Source organism: Truncatella angustata, assembly GCF_020726525.1.
Source record: "Truncatella angustata strain MPI-SDFR-AT-0073 chromosome Unknown BKA67scaffold_12, whole genome shotgun sequence".
NCBI lineage: Eukaryota > Fungi > Ascomycota > Sordariomycetes > Amphisphaeriales > Sporocadaceae > Truncatella > Truncatella angustata.
This window is the reverse complement of record NW_025763392.1, coordinates 895,703-915,915: the sequence shown is the minus strand read 5'-3', so window position 1 is coordinate 915,915 and position 20,213 is coordinate 895,703. Positions and strand designations below refer to the sequence as shown.

The 20,213-nt window shown below is 49.5% G+C and overlaps 8 protein-coding genes across 8 annotated transcripts; 4 read left to right on the top strand and 4 right to left on the bottom strand.

The window, feature by feature from the left end:
* Positions 1 to 2,275: 2,275 nt before the first annotated feature.
* BKA67DRAFT_130345 (uncharacterized protein) lies at positions 2,276 to 3,533 on the bottom strand. The gene is made up of 2 exons (XM_046094997.1): positions 2,666 to 3,533; positions 2,276 to 2,381 (listed from the first exon to the last, which is right to left on the bottom strand). The coding sequence occupies exons 1-2, from the start codon at positions 3,451 to 3,453 to the stop codon at positions 2,369 to 2,371; spliced, it is 801 nt and encodes a 266-aa protein (XP_045951696.1). The 5' UTR covers positions 3,454 to 3,533; the 3' UTR covers positions 2,276 to 2,368.
* A 369-nt stretch (positions 3,534 to 3,902) lies between these two features.
* BKA67DRAFT_130292 (uncharacterized protein) lies at positions 3,903 to 4,982 on the top strand. Its single transcript, XM_046094996.1, has 2 exons — positions 3,903 to 4,342; positions 4,408 to 4,982. Exons 1-2 carry the CDS (start codon positions 4,139 to 4,141, stop codon positions 4,822 to 4,824), a joined length of 621 nt encoding a protein of 206 aa, XP_045951695.1. The 5' UTR covers positions 3,903 to 4,138; the 3' UTR covers positions 4,825 to 4,982.
* A 180-nt stretch (positions 4,983 to 5,162) lies between these two features.
* Positions 5,163 to 6,019, top strand: BKA67DRAFT_130213 (uncharacterized protein). Its single transcript, XM_046094995.1, has one exon. It carries the CDS (start codon positions 5,501 to 5,503, stop codon positions 5,954 to 5,956), a length of 456 nt encoding a protein of 151 aa, XP_045951694.1. The 5' UTR covers positions 5,163 to 5,500; the 3' UTR covers positions 5,957 to 6,019.
* Positions 6,020 to 7,248: 1,229 nt separating this feature from the next.
* On the bottom strand, positions 7,249 to 8,573 carry BKA67DRAFT_587111 (adenylate cyclase-associated CAP). Its single transcript, XM_046104299.1, has 3 exons — positions 8,516 to 8,573; positions 7,871 to 8,452; positions 7,249 to 7,809 (listed from the first exon to the last, which is right to left on the bottom strand). Exons 1-3 carry the CDS (start codon positions 8,557 to 8,559, stop codon positions 7,698 to 7,700), a joined length of 738 nt encoding a protein of 245 aa, XP_045951693.1. The 5' UTR covers positions 8,560 to 8,573; the 3' UTR covers positions 7,249 to 7,697.
* Positions 8,574 to 8,924: 351 nt separating this feature from the next.
* Positions 8,925 to 10,163, bottom strand: BKA67DRAFT_587109 (uncharacterized protein). Its single transcript, XM_046104298.1, has one exon. The coding sequence runs from the start codon at positions 10,030 to 10,032 to the stop codon at positions 9,163 to 9,165; it is 870 nt and encodes a 289-aa protein (XP_045951692.1). The 5' UTR covers positions 10,033 to 10,163; the 3' UTR covers positions 8,925 to 9,162.
* Positions 10,164 to 14,240: 4,077 nt separating this feature from the next.
* Positions 14,241 to 15,430, top strand: BKA67DRAFT_665015 (uncharacterized protein; the record flags this gene model as incomplete). The annotated part of the gene is made up of 2 exons (XM_046108480.1): positions 14,241 to 14,473; positions 15,250 to 15,430. 2 exons carry the CDS (start codon positions 14,241 to 14,243, stop codon positions 15,428 to 15,430), a joined length of 414 nt encoding a protein of 137 aa, XP_045951691.1.
* A 1,231-nt stretch (positions 15,431 to 16,661) lies between these two features.
* BKA67DRAFT_527624 (MED7 protein-domain-containing protein) lies at positions 16,662 to 17,473 on the bottom strand (the record flags this gene model as incomplete). Its single annotated transcript, XM_046098878.1, has 2 exons — positions 16,662 to 16,970; positions 17,042 to 17,473. 2 exons carry the CDS (start codon positions 17,471 to 17,473, stop codon positions 16,662 to 16,664), a joined length of 741 nt encoding a protein of 246 aa, XP_045951690.1.
* A 1,038-nt stretch (positions 17,474 to 18,511) lies between these two features.
* On the top strand, positions 18,512 to 19,600 carry BKA67DRAFT_542154 (uncharacterized protein; the record flags this gene model as incomplete). Its single annotated transcript, XM_046101060.1, has 1 exon — positions 18,512 to 19,600. The coding sequence occupies one exon, from the start codon at positions 18,512 to 18,514 to the stop codon at positions 19,598 to 19,600; it is 1,089 nt and encodes a 362-aa protein (XP_045951689.1).
* Positions 19,601 to 20,213: the final 613 nt, after the last annotated feature.

The window sequence follows — 20,213 nt, the reverse complement described above, 5'->3', positions numbered from 1 at the left end:
CCACCCTGGGAAGAGACAAGATGACACTAGGCGTCGCTTCGAATTTCCATTGGCTGAAAGGTCGATCAGTCGCGATGCCGTGGAGTTGTGAACTGTGCATGTGGACCAAGGTAGGAGAGGTATCTCAGCAGCAACACATTGTTGCGCATTTCTCAACCCCTGAATAACAATGGCATGCGTGATGGAAATGACTCACAACTTACTCCGCGAAAGTTACGAGAATAATCGATGGTACGAAACTTACATTAAATCACTTTGTTGGCCCTCTGAGTGATCGGTGGTGTTCGATAGACAATGTAAAGGTGGTGTCCGATAGACAATGCAAAGGCAGCTCCGAGCAACCTCACAGGTCATTGGGGAATGTTGCCAGTGTATCGCTGGGAGCCGAGAACGTCCCAGCTGAATCATGATGTTGTAGTAATGAATCTGCCTTTGCTATTCAAGACAGTGCTCATTGATCATACTTCATGTTCTACATGTTCTGCATGTTCCGCGACAACCCGTCGTTGCTTGCACGGCTAGTCATGTCATGTCGTGTTGATCGCGAGCACTACCGGCACCAAGCTACAGGCACCAAGCTCCAGGTCGGATGAACTACATCACAGTGTGAGCATAACCCCAGAGGGCTTGAGTACCGTGGACCGTTATAGCGCTACCTCAAGTGGATCACAGTGACCAGCTTGTTCTTTGACAGCATCGGAAGGTTGTTTTTGTTCTCGGCGACAAGTCTGACATATCTTAAAACGCTAAAGTGTGAGAACCTTTTTCTTTTTTCCCTTCTTTTTTCCTTTTTTCTCTCTGTTCGACAGCATGCGGGCCGATCAATTGTGGAGTATCAACGGGGGATTGTAGTTTAGGAACAAGCACGTTTTTGACTCAGGGCAGCGAGAAGACGCCAAGAACACCATGTACCACCTCAATCTCGTGGTTTCAGTACTATTAGAGTACATGGCACGCGATTGTGTTGCGAAGGTAAGTTATGCTAGATGAGTGAGAGTCTCGGGCATGTCGGCAGGTCGGACCACTGGGAAGGTTCAGAACGACACCGCAGGTTCCACCAAATCGAGTGACCTACGTCTAGGCAGGGAACTTTGATAACTAGACTAACCTTAACCTAGGTTAGTAGGAGATCGCATGCGTTTGTGTTACTGGCGGCAAGTGGTTGTTGTTACATATCAGTCTTTCGAGAAACACAAAAAGCCTTTCTTACGCGCGTCATATACGCATCGCTATGACGGACTGCTACAATTCTCTGCAAGTTAAGGAGATCTCAAGTGGTCTTAACCCAACACTCAAACTGCTGATGAGGTACCAATCAGGTCTCTGGTTTCTTAAGAAAAGAAAAGAAGAAGAAAAGAAGAAGGGGAAGTCGAAGTGGTCTGGCCTGTCTGGCTTCTAGAAGTGAATTCACTGGAACCCCGCTTCCTGGCATTGTAGCTGTAGAAAATGGACACCATTGGACCTCGGCTTTCAGTTGTGGCAGCGTGTACTGTTAAATATTGATGATTGGGTGCTTGTATCAGCACCTATTCTCGTCGCATATTCTTCACATTGCCAATGGCATGCTAGATTGACTGTATGGCTTTGTCGGATCGACAATGAAACACTCGCGAACACGGAGGCAATGACGAAGTCGAGTGTATTCCATATACTTGTACCTATGCACTATAGTCTCGATTGCTCGCCGCTGTAGCTACCCGAGACTATAGCTAACGATGCTATAAATCATTTGGCCTTGTGCCGCTCACGGTCAGACGTTTGGCTAAAACTCCCCTGCAGGAGTACGGTTTCCAGCAGCTAGCATGCATTAAGCTAGCATCTTCCTAGCACACTTGTAGCGCCTCAAGTGGCGTAAAACAACCTGATTCCAACCTCACTCACGCCTTCGAATCTTACAGTAGCACATATCGATGAAAGTGCGGAAGTGCGAAAGTATGGCATGACTTCCATGGAGACTGCCACGCAAGCGTCGCTGGTGCGATGCCATGGTTTTCAGGGCTTTCAGTGCAGGTATGTCTCGCGCTATAGCAAAGCATTCGTTACCTAGAATAGAGCTTACTCGGTGCACCAGCTTCAAATTCCCCCAACCAAGAAATCGATGTAGCGAGGTGACGGTATGTGTCACAACAGCCATTTAAAAAGCGGAAGAGCAGAAACCCTAAAAACCACTACGCCGTTAAATTAATATACAGTAGATTTGGAAAATCTATACGTACTTTACAAGATTGATCATGATACTCATACACATGTTCAGATTACCGTTCACCGATACCAAAACTAAACTAACCCGAACCAGGCACGGGTGCAGTTTCAAAATGCACTTTCAAGCCTCCTACCTCTAGTAGCTTGGAGGCCGGGGCAAACGAACTTAGATGCCATCCCTGTTGTCAACGAAGCGACGTTAGCTACTTGCTCCTTGGGTCTTCCTGTGACGCCTCGGAGCAGCTTCGAAGCCTATACTTTCTCTACGCAGACCAGTAGCACTGCCCCTCCTTGAAAGGAACATAGCCACAGTCGGAAAAGACAGCTTCATGCTCACCTCTTAACCCATGTCACTATGCAAGAATAACGCTTAGTGACAGATCCATACGAGGGGAGCGGCAATTCCAAGAGGCGCCAAAGGCAGGTGTCGGGGACAGAGAGATGCAAGAGGTCTAATACGTACAAGAGAGCAAGAGTCAGGTCACCATGAATCCGAGCCTTCAAGGTAACCTCAATCTCCAAATTAAGGTCCAATCGGAGCTTGAGTGGGTTCTTGCCGGCGTCATCCTTCGGCTGCTGCATTTGTTGTTGCTGTTGCTGCATCTGGAACTGCTGCTGCTGGTATTGTTGCATTTGCTGCTGTTGCTGATACTGCTGCTGTTGCTGCTGTGACTGTGACTGATCTCGCTTCTTGCGGCGAGGAGCCACCTGCTTGTCATTAGATGGGGCGTTTTCGTTCTCGCTCATCCACGATGGGGCGTTGCGACGTCTTCTCCGCGGCTTTTCGTCGGTTGCAACATCTGGCTGTTTCGATGCATCACGCTGCCTAGACTCGGCACGCTGCTCGGCACGCTGCTTAGAGTCGCCGCGTGGCTTCTTCGATTCGCCACGCTGCTTCTTTGGCTGCTCCTTCTTCGACTGCTCCTTCTTTGGTGATGGCGAGCGGTTTGTGTTCGAGGGCTTGTTGTCTTCGGCTTGCTCAGTTTGCTCTTGGTCCTGGTCCTGCTGACTGTCTTGGCCGTCTTCGGTCTTCTCAGACTTCTCTTGAGCCTCTTCGTCGTCACCCTTTCGCTGTTGTTGCTCCTGTTGCTCTACACCATCGTTGCTTTCCTGCTGCTGTTCGGTCTCGTTGTTATCATTCTGCTCCTCGCCAGCTTGTTCTTGTTGTGGGATGTCATTTGTTTCTTGTTGTTGGTTCTCTCCGGCTTCCCCTTCCGGTTTGTTCTGCTGGCTTTCGTCTGTCGATGCCATAATGCTAGAGATTTAGGATAAGATAAATATCAATTGGGTCAATATGCCAAGGCGATGTGTTCAGATTTGGTCAATGGACTTGAAGACAATAAGAAATACCATATACTTTACTCAAGCACTAGCGGCGGCGCCCAAAGTTTTATTTCACACGCACAAGGTCCTAAATATCAGGATATCCTGACTTCTGCCAATCTCGTAAACTGTGACGCAATGCCTCCCGTAATAACGGTCCCCCAGCTTCTCGCCATGCCAGGTATATCCAATACAACCCTGGAGAGACCGGGTATAGCGGACGATGGGTGCCAACAAGCCTAGTACTTTTCGGTACATCGGTGCACTAGGTCACATTAAATACCCACTACAGCTAGGCCAACGCACTGTTATGAGATCATACGCTATAAAAACCGTCGCTTCGCAGCCTACTCCACACCATCAGCAAAAAAAAAAACCCCTGCCTCCCAGCGTCGAAGCTTGTTTTGGGTTGTTTTAGGGGGGTTCGTCTGAACAGAGTACGAAGTCTTGCCACTTTCGAATTGCCAGCGACGTTTCAGCGCATAAGCCAGAACTCAATTGGGGCCCAGGCTCGTGTCCATAAGGTGGTGAGTACCGCAATCGTTATCGTACATTGTTATTCAAGATCATATTCGGCGTTTCGCGGCACACGTTCGCCGCCATACAACACCACATGGCCCTTCTTGCACTCAGTACTCTCGGCCTGCTCGTGATAAACTCCATACCTACCGTGATTGGGGTTGCAGAAGCTATCGACGCTCAGAAGAAGCAGAATCAGCAGGCCAAAGAACGGATCAAGTTCAATCTCACTGCAAAATTTTCCGTTGACGGCAAGTCGCCGATACAAGAAGCTGCCGTCGTTTTCAAAGACAACAAGGTAATTCATCCGAATATCACAGGTGGACCGCCTCTTTCGGTGGACTGATTTCAATCATTGTGCAGTTATACTTGGATCACCCCGCGCGTCCCGTATCTGGCTTCAAGTTCAACGGTTTCTACTTCCCTTACCCATCTGATGAAAAGCATCAGGGTCTTGTCTCCATGGCAGCGGCTGATCCACCAACGCTCCACTGGATCTATGCACAGAAGGAGACCGGGGAGCTACGTCATGGCAGCCGCAGTGATACGGCAGGACATATCATCGGTCCCTTCAACTGGTCCGAGGATGAAGAATGGCTTGTATTAGAAGAGTGTCCTTATTTTCTAGCAGTTGAGGGTACAGATGGCGCCTGGTCCATCTATCACGACAAGACGAAAATGCTTAAACAGAAACTCGCACCGCTGAAAGTTTTAGATATCAGCTTACACCGTGACCTTCAGCTGGGTGTAAGTAGCACAATGGTTGGTGGGGACAAATAATGGGTGGTAGTCTGGCTTTTCTTATTTTGATAGTTCAAGCGTAGGAGTTGGACTGACTCGGGTTCCAAACAATCCCTTAGATACAAAGCACTGAAGGCAACGATACATCAAGTGACTTCTATCGCCTGATCCACAAGCGTTGGAAACAGGGAATGGTAACATGAATTGGTATGGATACTGATTCCACCGGCCCAATCGGTGATTTCCTACCCTTGTTCGCGGCTACCATCCTTGTGGCGTATGATGTAAGTCCAGCCACCCCACAGCAGGATTGCACCACACTTGCAAGGAAACTTGGACAATGTGAGTGGGCTCGATGAGTGTTCCCACTCCGTGCCCATGGGCGGCCGTCAAGGACATCCCACCCAGCCCACCCACATTTCCTCACTCCCGATGTGTATGGTCCGGGGCAACCCCGAATCAGTCTCAGACCAGGTTCCCTCTCTGTACCTGCTGGAGCTCGGCATACCGTTATGACGTATGCCCAAGCAGAAGTCTGCTGTCGGTCTTTCGCCTTGTTTCGAGACTCAATTTGATTCTATGTAAATACTCTCACCCACCGTAGTGCGCTTCCCGCTAGCTCGTCTCCCAATGCATAGTTGATCCAGTACACACATCATCCATAATTCAGCGACTCAATTGATTGATTTTTCTTATACATATCAACCCAAACAATATGTCGACGTCAAGATCAGGCTCAAGGGCAGGCTCAAGGGCGCCAAACCGTCGCCAGCAAAACCGTCAGGCTTCGCGCAAGCCCGCGCCGGTGCCAGAATCTGATTATTCCGACCTGTCTGAAGAAGAAGAGGCCCCGAAGCCCTCGCGCCGCCGCGGCCAGAAGACGAAGCAGCAGGACCAGCAGGGTGGACAAGGCGGTCCTCTCGGCGGCCTGGGCGGCGCACAAGATTTGCTGCCCGTAGGTAACCCCGGTGAGACTGTAGGCAACTTGGCGGGTGGCGCAACAGGCGCTCTTAGCAATGTAGCCGGTGGCGGTCTTCTGGGCGGTGGTCAACAAGGTGGTGGTGACAAGGGCAAGAGCGATACTTTGAGGCTGAGGTTAGATCTTAATCTTGAGATCGAGGTCACGCTAAAAGCAAGAATTCATGGTGACCTAGAATTGGCCTTGCTGTGAGTATTCCCTGTCTTTTCCTTACTTCCGTGTCCCCCCAGTCTCTCTGGTACCAAGGGGCCCCCCCTCTTTCCTCTGCTTAATCTGGGTTGCGACCCCCTATTTCGTGTCTGCTTTCTATGTCAATAGTCATGTGTCTTTCAAATGCGATTCCTGACGCGTCATAAAGGGATGGTGCTTAAGCCGATTGGTGACCGCACACGATGTACACATATTATACCCACTTTCTTTTATGACGGGAATAGATTGCTTGGAGCACATGGACACAGAGGGATGCACATACACGCTTCTCGAAGCACATTGCCCATAACAAAACTCAAACGTCGGAACTTGTGCTGATATATTTAGGAACTGAAAGGACTTCTTAATCCTATTACTCCTTCGTCCATACTGTCGACTATTGTTCATACGAACTATGATTTCTAATGCGATCTTTGAATGGCGTTCAACGGGGTGGCAAACACCACTATCACTATGTTTAGAAGTAAAGCAGAAGTAAAATTGTAATATATACCGTTTCAATCAATGTGTTATCGTCCCGACACTTTCACTCACCTTTAAGGTCCTCACAGAAACCACCCTAGATCGAGATATATGTGCAATGCTTCTTAGCAAGAAGTGATAATCACTGTTCGTTCTATTATGAACTGGCCCACTGTGAAGCCGTCTTTAGTCCTGGAGATCTAGTTTGAACTCGGCACCAGCCTCCATACACATATTTCTTCGATTGCATGCAGGCCCGTAATGTCCTAACTCCCATCAACCTCCTTCCCTTGCCTCGGCTGAACCGCATGTCTTTTCAACCCAGTGACACGCTATGAAGATGCAGATTGTCTGCTGCTAACGACCTTATTTTGACCGAGGTCCCATACCTTGCAGTAGAAACTCACCTTCCACTCGGTTAACGGGTACACCTATTGCTATCGAAGTCTTTTGATATGTCTAGATTCTCAATGCTCCCCAGAAGGGGTTTTTGTAGCGTTCCTTACATGGTTGGTGAGAATGACCCCATCAGAACTGGCAAATGTGCTTCGGACTGCTCGAGTTTCTCCATTCGCGTAAGACTATCTAGTGAGCCCGGAAACTACAACAGCGTCAGACAACCGAATACATGGAGACTTCTATTTAGGGCTATGAAGTCGTTCAGCGTATGCCATTACAACTCCCTGAGACGACTAAAGCCTGCCAATTTGCCGGCGGGCTGCTCTCATAACACAATTCTAAACATCATTCCAGTCAGTCGAGTTTCTTTGACCAGATTGGGCCCGAGCCGAAGTTTTCCTAGTTCCGGTAATCGCGACAGCTGATAGAGGCTATCCGTCGTGAATAATCAAAAATGGGGCATTAAATTCCTTCAAGGAAGTTGAGCAGTGTTGGACCACAGATCGATTTATTCGGCCTTTGTTCAATTGGATGGTATTACATGATCTCAGCTTTGATCAGATCCGGTGTTTGTTCTCAATGCGAGTACACTATTGTCGTTGATACGTTTATGTCAAAGCATAGTTCTATATCAACTTTCGGCAGGAGCTATTTATGCGGAAGAGCATGGATTAGAGATATGGGATTAGCTAAGTTAATAACTAATGTCTGAATTCTGAACTGTTGGTTGGCACACGCGTGGCGCAGCTCGGCTCATACGCCCTATCCAAGTTCAGGGGCCGCAAATAGTACACCACCAGATTCAGTGTGATCCAGACTCTGTAAAGACATCTACGACTTCGGTAACCTTGTATACATAATCCTAGCTGCCAATACGCCAGCTAATTCCAGATCGAAAGTGCTCCTTGATTAGAGCAGAAAGAGCGCGAAAGATCTGATAGTATGACTGGACCCATTCCAAATGTTTGGGATTTCTAAACAGAGTCAGGACAGCATCTTTCTTATGATTGGTACTTCATCAAGATGAATACTCACTTGTCCTTGAACTCTGCAGTCACCTTGTTGCCAAAGTATTGTACGGTATCGAGGAACTTGTCCACGTGTCTGAATGCATTCATCTCGATCGCTACCCACCCCAGTACTGGTATCCCATCGGCAACGCAGCTCAGATGGTTATATGCTACGTTGCCACGACAGGCCCCTTGGATTGCTACGACCTGTGATGCGATATCGTGTGTTGGGCGCAACATTCTTTGTAGACCCGTAGCATCGGGTTTGGGAGTCTTTGAAGCCGTGACGAGAAATTTGCGTTGCTCTTGAAAACTGAAATGGACACCTTGCGCCTGCCTGGCTACTGCACCACCAAGTTCTTTACTTAGTTGTACATATCTGCTTACGCTAGTATCAAGGAATTCGTCAAATCTCTCGATTGATCCTGGTAGCGATTCATGGGCATTGTCCTGAGTTGGTTGAGGCTCAAGATTTCGCGTTGTGAATGCAAGCGAGCTATGTATAACGTCGAGTAGTTCAGTCTTCAACTCCGTGCTGGTAGTGGCTGAATTAATAGTGTCTGGAGTAGTGAAGAGGTCTTCAAGTCGCAATGTCACAGCCTCCAATCTAGATGATACATTATTAACTTATTCCGGCATTATAGCGAAGATCGTAGACTACGAGACGTACCTCTTGACCAGCGTTGTGAGCTTGTGTATATCGCTTGAAGCCATGACTGATTAACATGTTTACTTGTTACTTACATCGAGATATCGAAGGACGTCATATACTTAACCAATGTGGCACAGGCAGCCATGAAAGAAGGCCTGCGCGTTGATGGACTCCAAGATCAGGCATCCACCAAAACTGTAGTAGATCTTCAAGGCAGCAAGTTAACGGTGGACCCGAGAACCTCCATGCATTTCGCGGATTGTCATCTGCGACCATGCCAATTAGACATGAAGCTGTCGTCACGAACCGACCTCCTATTAGTATCATTCGTTATCAGTTGCGATGAAAGTATGTATATACAATAGCGGGAACAGTTTGAGTCAAAATCTGGCCGCTGACAGGGGCTCTACTTGCTTCCTCTTGGAAGTCGGTGTATGATATAAATATTGAAGTTTCCGGGGTATTACACAATTAACAGATTGTGACTAGACTAGTCTAAAGGTCAGAGTATAAATGACTTAAGGTTGGTGGCAATCCGGCAGCATATAGCAACTCAATAGCTCTGCCTTCGCAAAATCCCGCGCTACCACCATTGAATGCCTCAAATATGGGCAACATTTACCTTGTAAGTCTAAATCCAAATCCAAAAAGATACAATGTGCACCTCAGGGAGAATGCTTCATAACCTCATGCCAAATTATGCCCTCGCCATCTAGCCTCTCTAGAGTATCGTTATAGATATCCTCAAACCCGACTGACTTGTATAGCGGGTATCCAGCTGGCGTCGCAATCAACGTAGTCGGCAATTCCATTTCATCGGCCAAGCCCATACCCCAACGTAGATGAACGGCTGCAAAGCCATTACCGTCCCACTTTGGATGAGTCGCAATGAGGGATAAATAGACATGGCGTTCATAGACATTGTCGAGATGCGTCTCTACTGCACTTTTCAGGTGCTTCATGTAATCCTCGGAGCGGGTCTGGTTGGAGTCGAGATGCTTGGAGCAATTACCGCCGTTCTCGAGCATTGCCAACGTGAACAAATCTGGATGAGATTTAGTTCTGTTGAATTGCCAATCGGAGAATGATACGACGCGTGACCCAGACCCAGTGGTGTGGTCGGGCACTGATATCACTCTGCTCACGTGCTCGCTACTTGTGTTGTTCTCGAGCGTGCGTTTGATATTTCGTTCAAGACAGGACCGGATATAGCCAGGGTATTCATCTGCGAACTGATGAACATATTTCCAGGCTGGCGCTCGGGAGAACGCGTCAACAATCACTGTCGCGATGTCGCCGGCATCATTGGCACGAGGGGGGCGGAACTCAAAGAGTTCAGCTCCGAGAGGTTGCTGAAGGGATGAACTCGTCCCTGTGCTCAGTACGCACGATAGCGCCAACAATATGACAACAGAAAATATTTCCATGTCGCAAAACTTAATGCATCTGCCTAGCAACAATTCTTGGTACAAGGTACAATGAGATGAGATGAGATTCATATCCCCATGTCTGCGCTTACTTTCAGGCGACAGCATTAGCTCACGAACGAATACCGATAGCTATGTCTTCACTCGGTTAGCCATTGTCGAAGGCTCCGAACTCCGAAGGAACAACATGCAATGCATTGAACAAATGTTGCCTAATGCTGATACAAATCAATGACTTGGCTTGGAACCATCTGTCTTATGATGCATGTGGAGTCACTAATTTTCTATATTGTGAGAAAACAAGTTAAGCCAATTGAGAAATAATCGTCCATTGGCATCCCATGGCTAAATTAGAGACGCCAGTACTTACTGGAAACCAGCGTGCCTGTCCACTATCAAGTTTAGTCGGCTGCGGGAAATAGTTGAATCAGTTATTTTCGTCAATTTGACACGACTAGGGGGTCATCCTGCTTTGAAAAGCGCCATAATACTTGCGCACCTCACTTATAATTGTTCCATTAATTGCTGTGAGCTGTTCAACTCATTGGCGTACTGTGTACTGACATATCTGCATCCCATGTGTGGTGTGGCAGCAATCTGCTGGGAACCACAATGACACAACAGCACGGCTACCAAATGCGAGCACTTTGGTAGGGTCACGAAATGGCCGAATGAAGGAAATAGATGTGACGACTTATATTTACACGATTGACACAAATTGGTATGATAACAATGTTGCTGCGCATTGCACATGAAGCCACGAGCACGGGGTCAATCACTGCCTTGGCTTTCCTCTATCCCACGGGGAAGGAAGCTCCGTGTCTATCAAAAGAAAAGCAACCACGATGGCGCCTCTACATACATTGGAGCGAGTAGCTTCGTCTCAGCCTGTGTCGGTAGTCTTGCCTGCCTTTTTGCTGTAGTCTGGGAAGTTGTGAGTTCGTGCTGAGTCAAAACCATTATTTGATTGACTGTCTTGCTAACGGGCATGAAACGAGACCAAGAGACGAGCATCTTCTTCGGCCAAGACAACGTTGCGAAGCACAGCTAGAAATATTCAGAGCTTACATCGAGAAAATGAGTCCCATGTCTAGACTGCAAAGATAGGAAGCTTAGAAGTGCTCATCTACGCAATTGATCTTCTTCGACGGCAGGCTGCGTGCATCGCAGTCATGTCGGCCCGAGTGGCCGCTCTACTCTGTTACATCGCTCAGAGTGCATTCCCTCACAAGCAATATGTGCACGCTCTGCGAATGGTCCTTTGACCACATAAGAGCTGCGGCTAAATCTAGGCCACTCTTGGTCTTGTGATTCATTCGCGGCATTTCTGTTGCTCCGTCCATAATGCTGGTTCATGGGGCTTTGTTCTTGCCGTGATTCAAGTAGGTCACGTCAACGGACACCACCACGCGGATGTGGTTCGAAGGTGAGTCACTTCCGTGCTTGAGGTTTTGGTCACAGTTCTTATAGGTGATGCTTGTACTTTCCTGACTAGACATTCTTTGACTTCATAAACAGTTTTCGAAACTCTCCGAATAGAGCAACCGAACGGGACTCTATCTCCATTCTTTGACAGAAGAGACCGTATCGCAAGCTGTTCTGGCTGAATACATAAGGAAAACTGTTTACCAGAAACACGCCAGGGCTTTAATCGACCCCCGACACTTAACCTCGCACATCATCCATTTCGGAAACGAGCCGTTCAACCAATATTTCGTCATGACGGTCGCACCGAGTGTCGGACTTTCGGCGGCCGATCAGGCAACGATCCATGTTGAGGTCAAAACCATAGCGGCGTTCATCGCCTTGATGGCAACTGCATGGGTTGTGCTGGCTATCCTCTTCATCTATCATTTCTACAATTCGCCTATCGGCGTTTATCTTGTTTGGCGGGACTTGAGGCCAGTCAACGTTGGCAAAAACGGGACGACTGAGTATATTGAGCTTGAATATTGGCCGCGCCCACCGCCGTCGTCAATTACCACGGGTGACCCGTAATGACTTGACACGGGACCAGAAAGGGATGCTTAAAGAGCGAAGGAAGTTGCTCTATCGCAGAACATCATTGCAAAGGGTACATATGTAATACACATCTTTAACGAAGCGCAGGACTCAGCGAATTATTGCAAGCTGTTGGGCGCCTGGCGAGGCATCCCTCACCTCCATTAGCATTGACTTAATCTCTTCCACTGCAAATAAAAGCTCAGGATATCGTGTTTCTGTTCAAGTTGTTAATCCAATTGCTAAGTCATGTGAGACAATTATCCTCACTGAAAGACGGCTTGGTAGCCATCCTATAGCGTTCATACTATTTAGCAATAGGATACCGTCCATTCAAGTCACGGCTACAAGTCACATGGCATGTCCTTACAACCAGATAGTCCCAAGGCCCTATACCCCGTGACCTTGAACTGGCGTATATGTTTTCTTTCATAATAACATTCATGACTGAGTAGAGCCTTCAGTATTCGTTCATATATTGCTATGATTTATATTTTCCATCTCACAACAACCACTGTCATCGACCATCACGTCGCTGCCTAGTTCATACCAATTGATCTTATTTAAATTTACAATTTTTATCAGCAGCAAGCGGCTTCCACTCCCACATATAGTTCTCAGATCAGCACAATCCTAACCACACCACAGAACTTCAATACCTCATACTACTGCACGCAGCCGCCAGATGGACAACACCCGATGAAGACAATTCAGGGCTTAGCCACGACATTGACGCCCCACGAGTCATGCAACATTGCGGCAGTGGCAGGCATGCTAGCGGGCGTGTTTGTGCTGTCCATATTGATCGCGGTGTTGTTCACTCGGAAAGGAGAACGGTGATGACGTGTGGTCGGTGCAATAGCGAGGCAGAGAGGAAGGAACAGCCTTAGTCTGCACGAGGTGATTGGGTCGCTGGAACTGAGGGCGGAGTGGCAGATGGCTCTGAATCAAGATCCGCTTGGACCTGATTTCAACAGACGGACTGCTGGTTATTAGGGGGAAGGCGAGTGACATGGCGGGTGGGACGGCAAGGTGAATACGTTATGAGGAATTTCGAGGATGAGGCCTGTGCAGGCCGTCTCGGGGTTCTAGGGGAAGAAGCATCACATGTAGATCTACGGGTCGGAAATGAGTAGTTCGAGTACAGCCATGTCTAGAAGAGTCCCAACCAAGCACGTTCATCTGCTTTACCCTCATCATGTTCCTTGGCATATCGAGCATGTCGAAGATTAATTGCGAACTGTACGGCGGCAGGAAATTTCCCAATATCATGAATAGAACCCGTACCATTCTTTGTCATTCTCTGATTTACTGCTCTGACCTGACAATGCCAAGCCGCATTGGGGCACCTCACAGTACTGTCCTTTGTATACATTGCCAGCTTCCGAGACGCAGACCCTTGGGGTCTAAGCTTTTCATTCCATATCTTCTGGGATAACTTTGCGACCTGCTCCATCAAATTCAAAGATACTTACTTACGTTTTGCTACCTTCTCCGTCTGGCAAAAAAACTCTGACCACCGGCAGTATTGTCTCTTAAAACATCCTGTGAGCTATCCCAACTACTTGTATGTCAAACACAGGCGGTAATCGGAGTTGTTAATCACTAACAACCTGCCCCTTGGTAGCAGCCAGCCAAGACACACATATCAAAACAAGACTGTAAAAGTCGACGACGATATGGGAAACGGAGGAATCCTAGCGATTATAGGCGTCGGTATTGTCGTTGTGGTTATAGTCGGTGGTATCATTTTGTGTAAACGTGGTGGGCCCAGGAGGGTTGACAGCAAGGCTTGAAGGTGGAAGAAAAGTTCTTTCGTACTTGGGAGGGTTGGACTATGTGTTGTTATTAGGAGGGAATATGATCGTGATAGTAAAAACCTTCTTCTTTCCTCAGAAAGCCGACGGGTGTTCTGTTTTCTTTTTTGTGAACTTCTGAGCGGTCGACAGTGACTATTGACAATTCGTGTGACGGAGTTATTCCTTTACCATCATTGCCCCTGGAACTGCCTCACAAACAGTACTGGTGAAGAAGCAATGGGAGAAATCCTTTTGGCTGTGACTTTATAATCCCTCGGATTTACGTGATTGATTGTCTAGAGTAGGCAATACCATCACTGTATAAATAAGCAGCAAACAAAACAGGCACTTTGCCGGCATAAATTGACCTGGCTATCGTACGAATTGCATGATAAAGTCATTTCTTGACTGAATATCACGCTCAATCTGTTTCGCAACCTGGGGGACTGAGAAAACCCCTTGCTTGAACGCACGATTAAACAAGCCCCACAGTACCAATCAAGATAAACCGCAACAATGGCCACCATCAATATAGCACGGCGAGACTCAGCCAGCTCTATGAGCGGTGTCGCCCTCGCCGGCGTTCTCATAGGAGCCACGCTAGTCCTCATATTATCGCTGGTTCTGTTTTCGAGGTACGAGAGCTGGGCAAAAAAGCGGAGGAAAAGACCACAGCGGACTCCAGCGACGAGCGATGATGACGACGTCGCACCAGTATCCTGGGCCGGGCTGCTGTTCAGCAATGCAAGGTATGCGCCTGCTCTCTCTTATCCATGCGTTTAAAACCTGAGATGTGGGGGACCTGCCTCCCTTATATATTACCGACCGAGAGTTTTGTTCTCAAGTTGTTTCTCGTGGCGTACGTTAACAGAAGCCGTCGCTCGACGGGGCATTCAAGTCCCATCCCGGAAAGCTACATACTGACGTCTAAACTTTACTGAATCTTTATTGGAAAGATTTGGCGTTACGTCGCTGAGGAACCGGTAGTGGCGTTCACGCTACCAACGGAGACCTAGGTCGATATCTCGAAGGACGAGGCGCCAGCAATGGGAAAGGGGGCTTGTGGAGTGCAAGGGGGTATGGTGACGGTGGGATGGTCAAAGTGAGGCATTAAAGCAAATTACCAATAGTCAAGCCGCAAAACGTCATTGTTGAAACCGTTGAACCTGTGATGCAATTAGAGCTGTCAATTACCCTTCCTTTATTCATAATATTCTGGTGGCGACTTGAGCTCCGTGTACCGCGTTTCATTTCCTTTGTTCTCGCGTCCAAGCCAACCCCTTATCCCTCCAAAAGAGAGTAAAGTCAAATTGTAGTGGCATCGTGTCCTGGGTATTTACAACACTGAATACCTCTGCGGGCAAATTCAGCCATCTGATCAAGGATGGAACCGGTGGAGCATATCATGCGGGAGTGTTCGCTTCTGCATTACAACAATGCGAGACCGCAGCAGTGTTTCGATTGAGGAAGTTGGCACAGCATATATAGAACGCCTTGTGATGTCCCCCATCGATAATGTATGCAGGAGTCGACATAAACCAAGCCTTGCCAAGCTGCATCCCCAAGCCCTCTCGATGGTTGAGACCGACTCTTTGAGAATCAAGACGCATGTCAAGCGCGCGGAAGACAGCCAGGCTACGGTGCCCACAACCTTCCTCACCGTCGCCATTATCGTCATCGAGGCAAACGGGATCATGCTGATCTGATGGTCGCTGCTCACCCGGAGTCGCTGGTGGAAGCGCGATAAGAATGACTCCACAACCATCCTTTTCGATGGCAACGAGACTCATGAACAAGATGCGGAGCTGGCAATGCCCTCTCGGGCGCGGGCTGGGGTGAGGGACAAACAGCTCCCGACCGCGTCGCCTAAGGAAAGAATCATCACGCAACACCAGGGGAAGACGGCGGCCAGAATTCGAAGTTCTTAATAGTAGGACGTGTGCCCGGGGCGACAAAGGTCATGGAGAAAGCCATCCTCTCAAAGTCTCGAATGCGGCGGCGGAGCGGCACAGAAAGGAAACGGAGGGGAATACCACGGCGCCCTTGGTCTCAAAGCCAGTTTCGGTGGCAAAGGGGTCTGGCGACTTTCGCACTGCGGAAGATGTCTTTCAAAACAGCGGCAAACACTCGGTCGAGAAAGACAATTAGTCTGAGGCCACAGACATAAGCCGCCGAGGGGGGGAGCAACAACCTGCTAGATTGTAGACTTCAGGAGACAATTGCCGGAGTGATGTCGTAAGCGAGAAGCACGTATAGGTCTGTACAAGCATTGCAAGGCCTGCCTTACAATAGCAGATTGGCAACAACACATGATGGTTGCGCGCTGGCTTCAACAGGTTTTTCTGTTCCAGAGAAAACCACCAATGAATATGCTCTCGTCGCTCTTGTGAGAGTTCCCGAGAAGGTTGTCTTGACACTTCCAGCAAGCCTCACGCGCTGCCGGGTTGACTCGGTCTGTTCGCAAACCCCGGCACGCGGGTATAAGTACAAGAAGTCATTGCTGAGTTCCGCTAGACCCTTGTGCGAGGTATATGCAGTGCGCATAGCCCGGCAAGATTGCGGTTCATCGTGTCCAGCGCCCCTGCGGCGTGTTGGCGTTTGCTACGATTGTTCATGACTCCTCGGTAGCCTAGCTTTGAGATTGGGTGTTGATAAAAACTCTCGCTTCCGTCAAGTTGGAGAAGATGCCATGTCTGCAAGAGTGCTTTGGAAAGTATTCTTGCCACTACTAATATGTAATGTTTTTGGGGGTATCATAATAATCTCAAGCTCATGTTTCCGCAACCGAACGCCTCCCTATGCTTTGCTAGACCGTGACTGGTGTCAGAATACGCCTCTTTCGAAAATATGCCTCCTGCAGCTAGTGTAGTGAGCCCAGGCTTGTAGCGGCCGCCAGCTCCCTAGCCCGTGGATTGACGCCTCCCCTCTGCGCGTGTATCATGCGTACTCGATAGCGAGAGCGTCGTCCAGTGTAGCGCCACGGTTTGGAACAGGCTGTTTTGCGTCCCCGGTGCCATTCGGAGCGTCGTCGTCGTCGTCGTCCATCTTCAAGCTTCCAAGGCCTTCCAGCAGGCGCTCGACGTTCTCTTTGACATGGCGTATGGCATTCGTCTCGGCGCGGGTTCGGTCGAGCTGTGCTTGCATGGTTGAGATGAGGGATTCGCGGGCTTGGTGTGGTCGGTACTCGTTGATCAAGTGGTGGAAATTGAGGAACAGGTCTCGAATGTCGGTGATCTTCTCCTCCGCCTACTGAAGCATTAGACCATGGCGAGCGCACGGTATGTGGAAGAAGTGGAAGGAAGGAAGGAGAGCCATACGGCGGCGGGATCGGTAGCCAAGATGCCAGTGAGCTCGAGAAAGTTCAGGAGCAAGCTCTTGGCCAGGCGTTTAAGAATGGTGGCCCTGTCAAAGTGCTTGCCGTCCTGGTCTCTCTCCTCTGGGTCTGGGAAGAGCTTTCTGATGCCGGTGCCGTCTTCCAAGCGTGGCAGTTCGTCCTTGAGCGCGTAGTTCTGACCGAAGACACGCCATGTGCCGTCCTCGGGCTCGGGGGGTGGCTGCAGAGTCCCGAGGTTCTCAGGGAGACCTGACAGTCGGACCGTGGTCGAGTCTGTGATTCCCTGTCGCTCGGCTTGCTCTTGCCTCAAGTCAGCGATTCGTGCAACATTGTCCGGGGTGAAGTCCTTCCAAAATGGTGGAGGGGCAGGGTATGTGCTGGAGATGGCATTCTGCGCTTCGTTGTCGTCGGCCATTGTGCTCGGCTTGCTGTGTGTTGCCTGTGGGAAGTGAAGAGGAGACGAGAGAAATGAAGGTGTGGGATTAACCTAGTTAGTCGTGGAAACAAGACAAGACGTTAGATGATTAAGTCACATTTCATTTGCGAGGCTGGAATGTGAAGAAGATGATTGCGACGCGATGGGACGAAAGTAACTTGACTATGTACGTTAATCCAATCCAATCCAATCCAAGTCCAATCCAAATTCAGTTCAATTCAGTTCACCTTAAATCGTCAGGTTACAGTAATCTTTTAAGAGCTTGACTCCAAGATCGAAGGAAAGCTTTCCTTACATAAGTTTACTCACAGTTGTCGCTTGCATTACAGTGACCTAACCTAGCCTTAGGCTGCTGAGGTTAGGGGAGAAAGAGCTGGCTGGCTGGCGACTGGCGGCAGGCATGCTGGAGCTTCAAGATCGACATCACTAATTTCGGCCGCTTAGCGAGCGACCTTTTGGAGGCGATTGACCATTGAGCTTGTCACATTCCTTTCCAGGGGCCCCTAGGGGCTTGTCATGGGTGTGTGCAGATGGCGGGGTTGTGGAGCTTAGTTATTACGAGCAAGAAACAAGCGTCCTGAGGAGAGAAGCTACTGAACATTCGCTGAAAGGTTGGTCTTTTTATTTATATTTTCTTTTAATCATTGATCGTTTACCGCCTCACCTGAAAGCTGCTAATAATAACAATGATAATAATGACAAATGCATTAAGCAAGCAGCCACCTGCACTAGTTGGAAGCACCAACTTGACAGTTGAGCCTAGTCTAGGCTACGTTAATGCCTGCGAATGGAGGCCTTCCTGCCATGGTCCCTTTGACGCCGGCTCTTTTCGAAATTAAATCAATCCAAAGTAAATCAAACAAAGTCAAAACAGACTTCCTTTTCCAGTATCGTGTTGTTCTTCCATTGCGTCTCACATTTCTGACTTGATCCCCCGACCGCCATACCTTCCCCCGCAAGCACCAATTGAATTCCCTGCCGCTTATACCTTGAACCATTCTACACCTCCCTCCCACCATGGCGGACGCCCGCTCTCTTCTACGAGCCCACCGAGCTGCAAATCGTGTCGAGCATCCTCATGCCGCCTACAGCGAAGCCGGCAAGCTTCTATGCAAGATCTGCCGCGAGGTCATCAAGTCCGACACGCTGTGGGAGTCCCACGTGCGAAGCTCCAGCCACCGGCAGAAGCAGGCTTCGACACAAGCACCGACTGCCTCCATCGAGACCACCAACAAGAGGAAACTCGACCATGTCGACGACGCCACCGAGGTCGAAGCTGCCGACGACGCCCAAGAGACCTTACCCAGGAAGAGGAACAGGACCCGGTCCAATGTCAACGGGGAGGCCACCACACCTCCCGGCCTGAACAGACGGGCTTCCGGCACACCTGCGCAAGGCGTCGAGCTCTCCATACCCTCTCGCCCTGCCACTCCGCAGGTCGGAGAAGGCTCACAGACCTCGACCCCGAGCATTCCCCCCATGGGCCGCTCGCCATTCATCGGCAGTGGATCCGACAATGCCGGCACCCCCAGCACTTCTGCCTCGGCCGCTCAACTGCCCATCTCCACCGAGAGCTTGACCGTGCCCATACTAGCAGCCACGGCCCCAGCCGCCAACGGAGACGTCGACGAGTCCGAATGGGCGGCTTTCGAGGCAGAGATCGCCGCCGACGACGACCAAGTCCCAGCTAAGCCTGCCTATGCCGACGCGACCATCTCTGCCGCTCCCCTCACCGCAGAAGAGCTGGCCGCCAAGTCGCTCGAGGAGGAGAACGAACGGAAAAAGCATCTGCTTGACGTCGAGATCGCAGACGAGAAGGAGGACGCGACCCGAGCCTTGGAAGACGAGTTCGACGAGATGGAGCAGCTCGAGTCCCGCGTCCGCAAGCTCAAAGAGCGCCGCGAGGAGTTGCGGAAAGGCAGCATCGCGAACCTCAGAGGCGCCGCTGCCCACGAGAGTGTGATTGACAAGACGGTCAAGGCGGCCTTGGGCAAGGAGAACGCCGGTCCCGCGAACGGCGAAGATACGGGAAGCGACGAAGACGGCGACGACGACGACGAGGCTGACGATGATTGGGATGATGGGTTTCGGTTCCGGGGCGCATAGCGTGGCCGCGGTCACGAACACGACACCTCTTTTTGCCAAAGACAAACAACAACCGTTCCGGAGAGCGCGGTGTCTTCGATCTTGTGTGGTTTCAAGGTGAAGATCATGGCTGGAGAGGAGGCACAATATGATTCCATGGAGTGGAGTCCTTCATAAGTCGTCGGGTGGTATAGGGAAAGAGGATATTAGGATTGGAAAAAAAGAGAAAAAGGATAGACAAGGCAGTGTCCACGGGTACTGAAAGCATTGAGCGTGGGCGTTTGGGCATTTGCTGTTTTGTGATTTCTCCCGGAAAAGGCACCACTTTATTTTCTTTTTCCTTTTTCCATCTGGAAGAACAGTCAGTCGGCTGTATTATTACTATTGTGTACTATTCAATCCCAGAAGCAAGCCACCTTGTATATGGAAGGGATGGCAATGCACCTCTCCGTCGTTCCATGTTTGCAACAAATGCGATCCGAGGCAAGGCAGTTGTTTTTTGAGGCAAGTATTCCGTCATGTCACACAATCGCTACTCGGCAGATCTCATGCGTGAGCAGCGGTTTCAATGTGCGAATTTGGAGACGAGCGATTATATACCAAAGGCGGCGGCCCTCTCCTGGCCATATTTGAT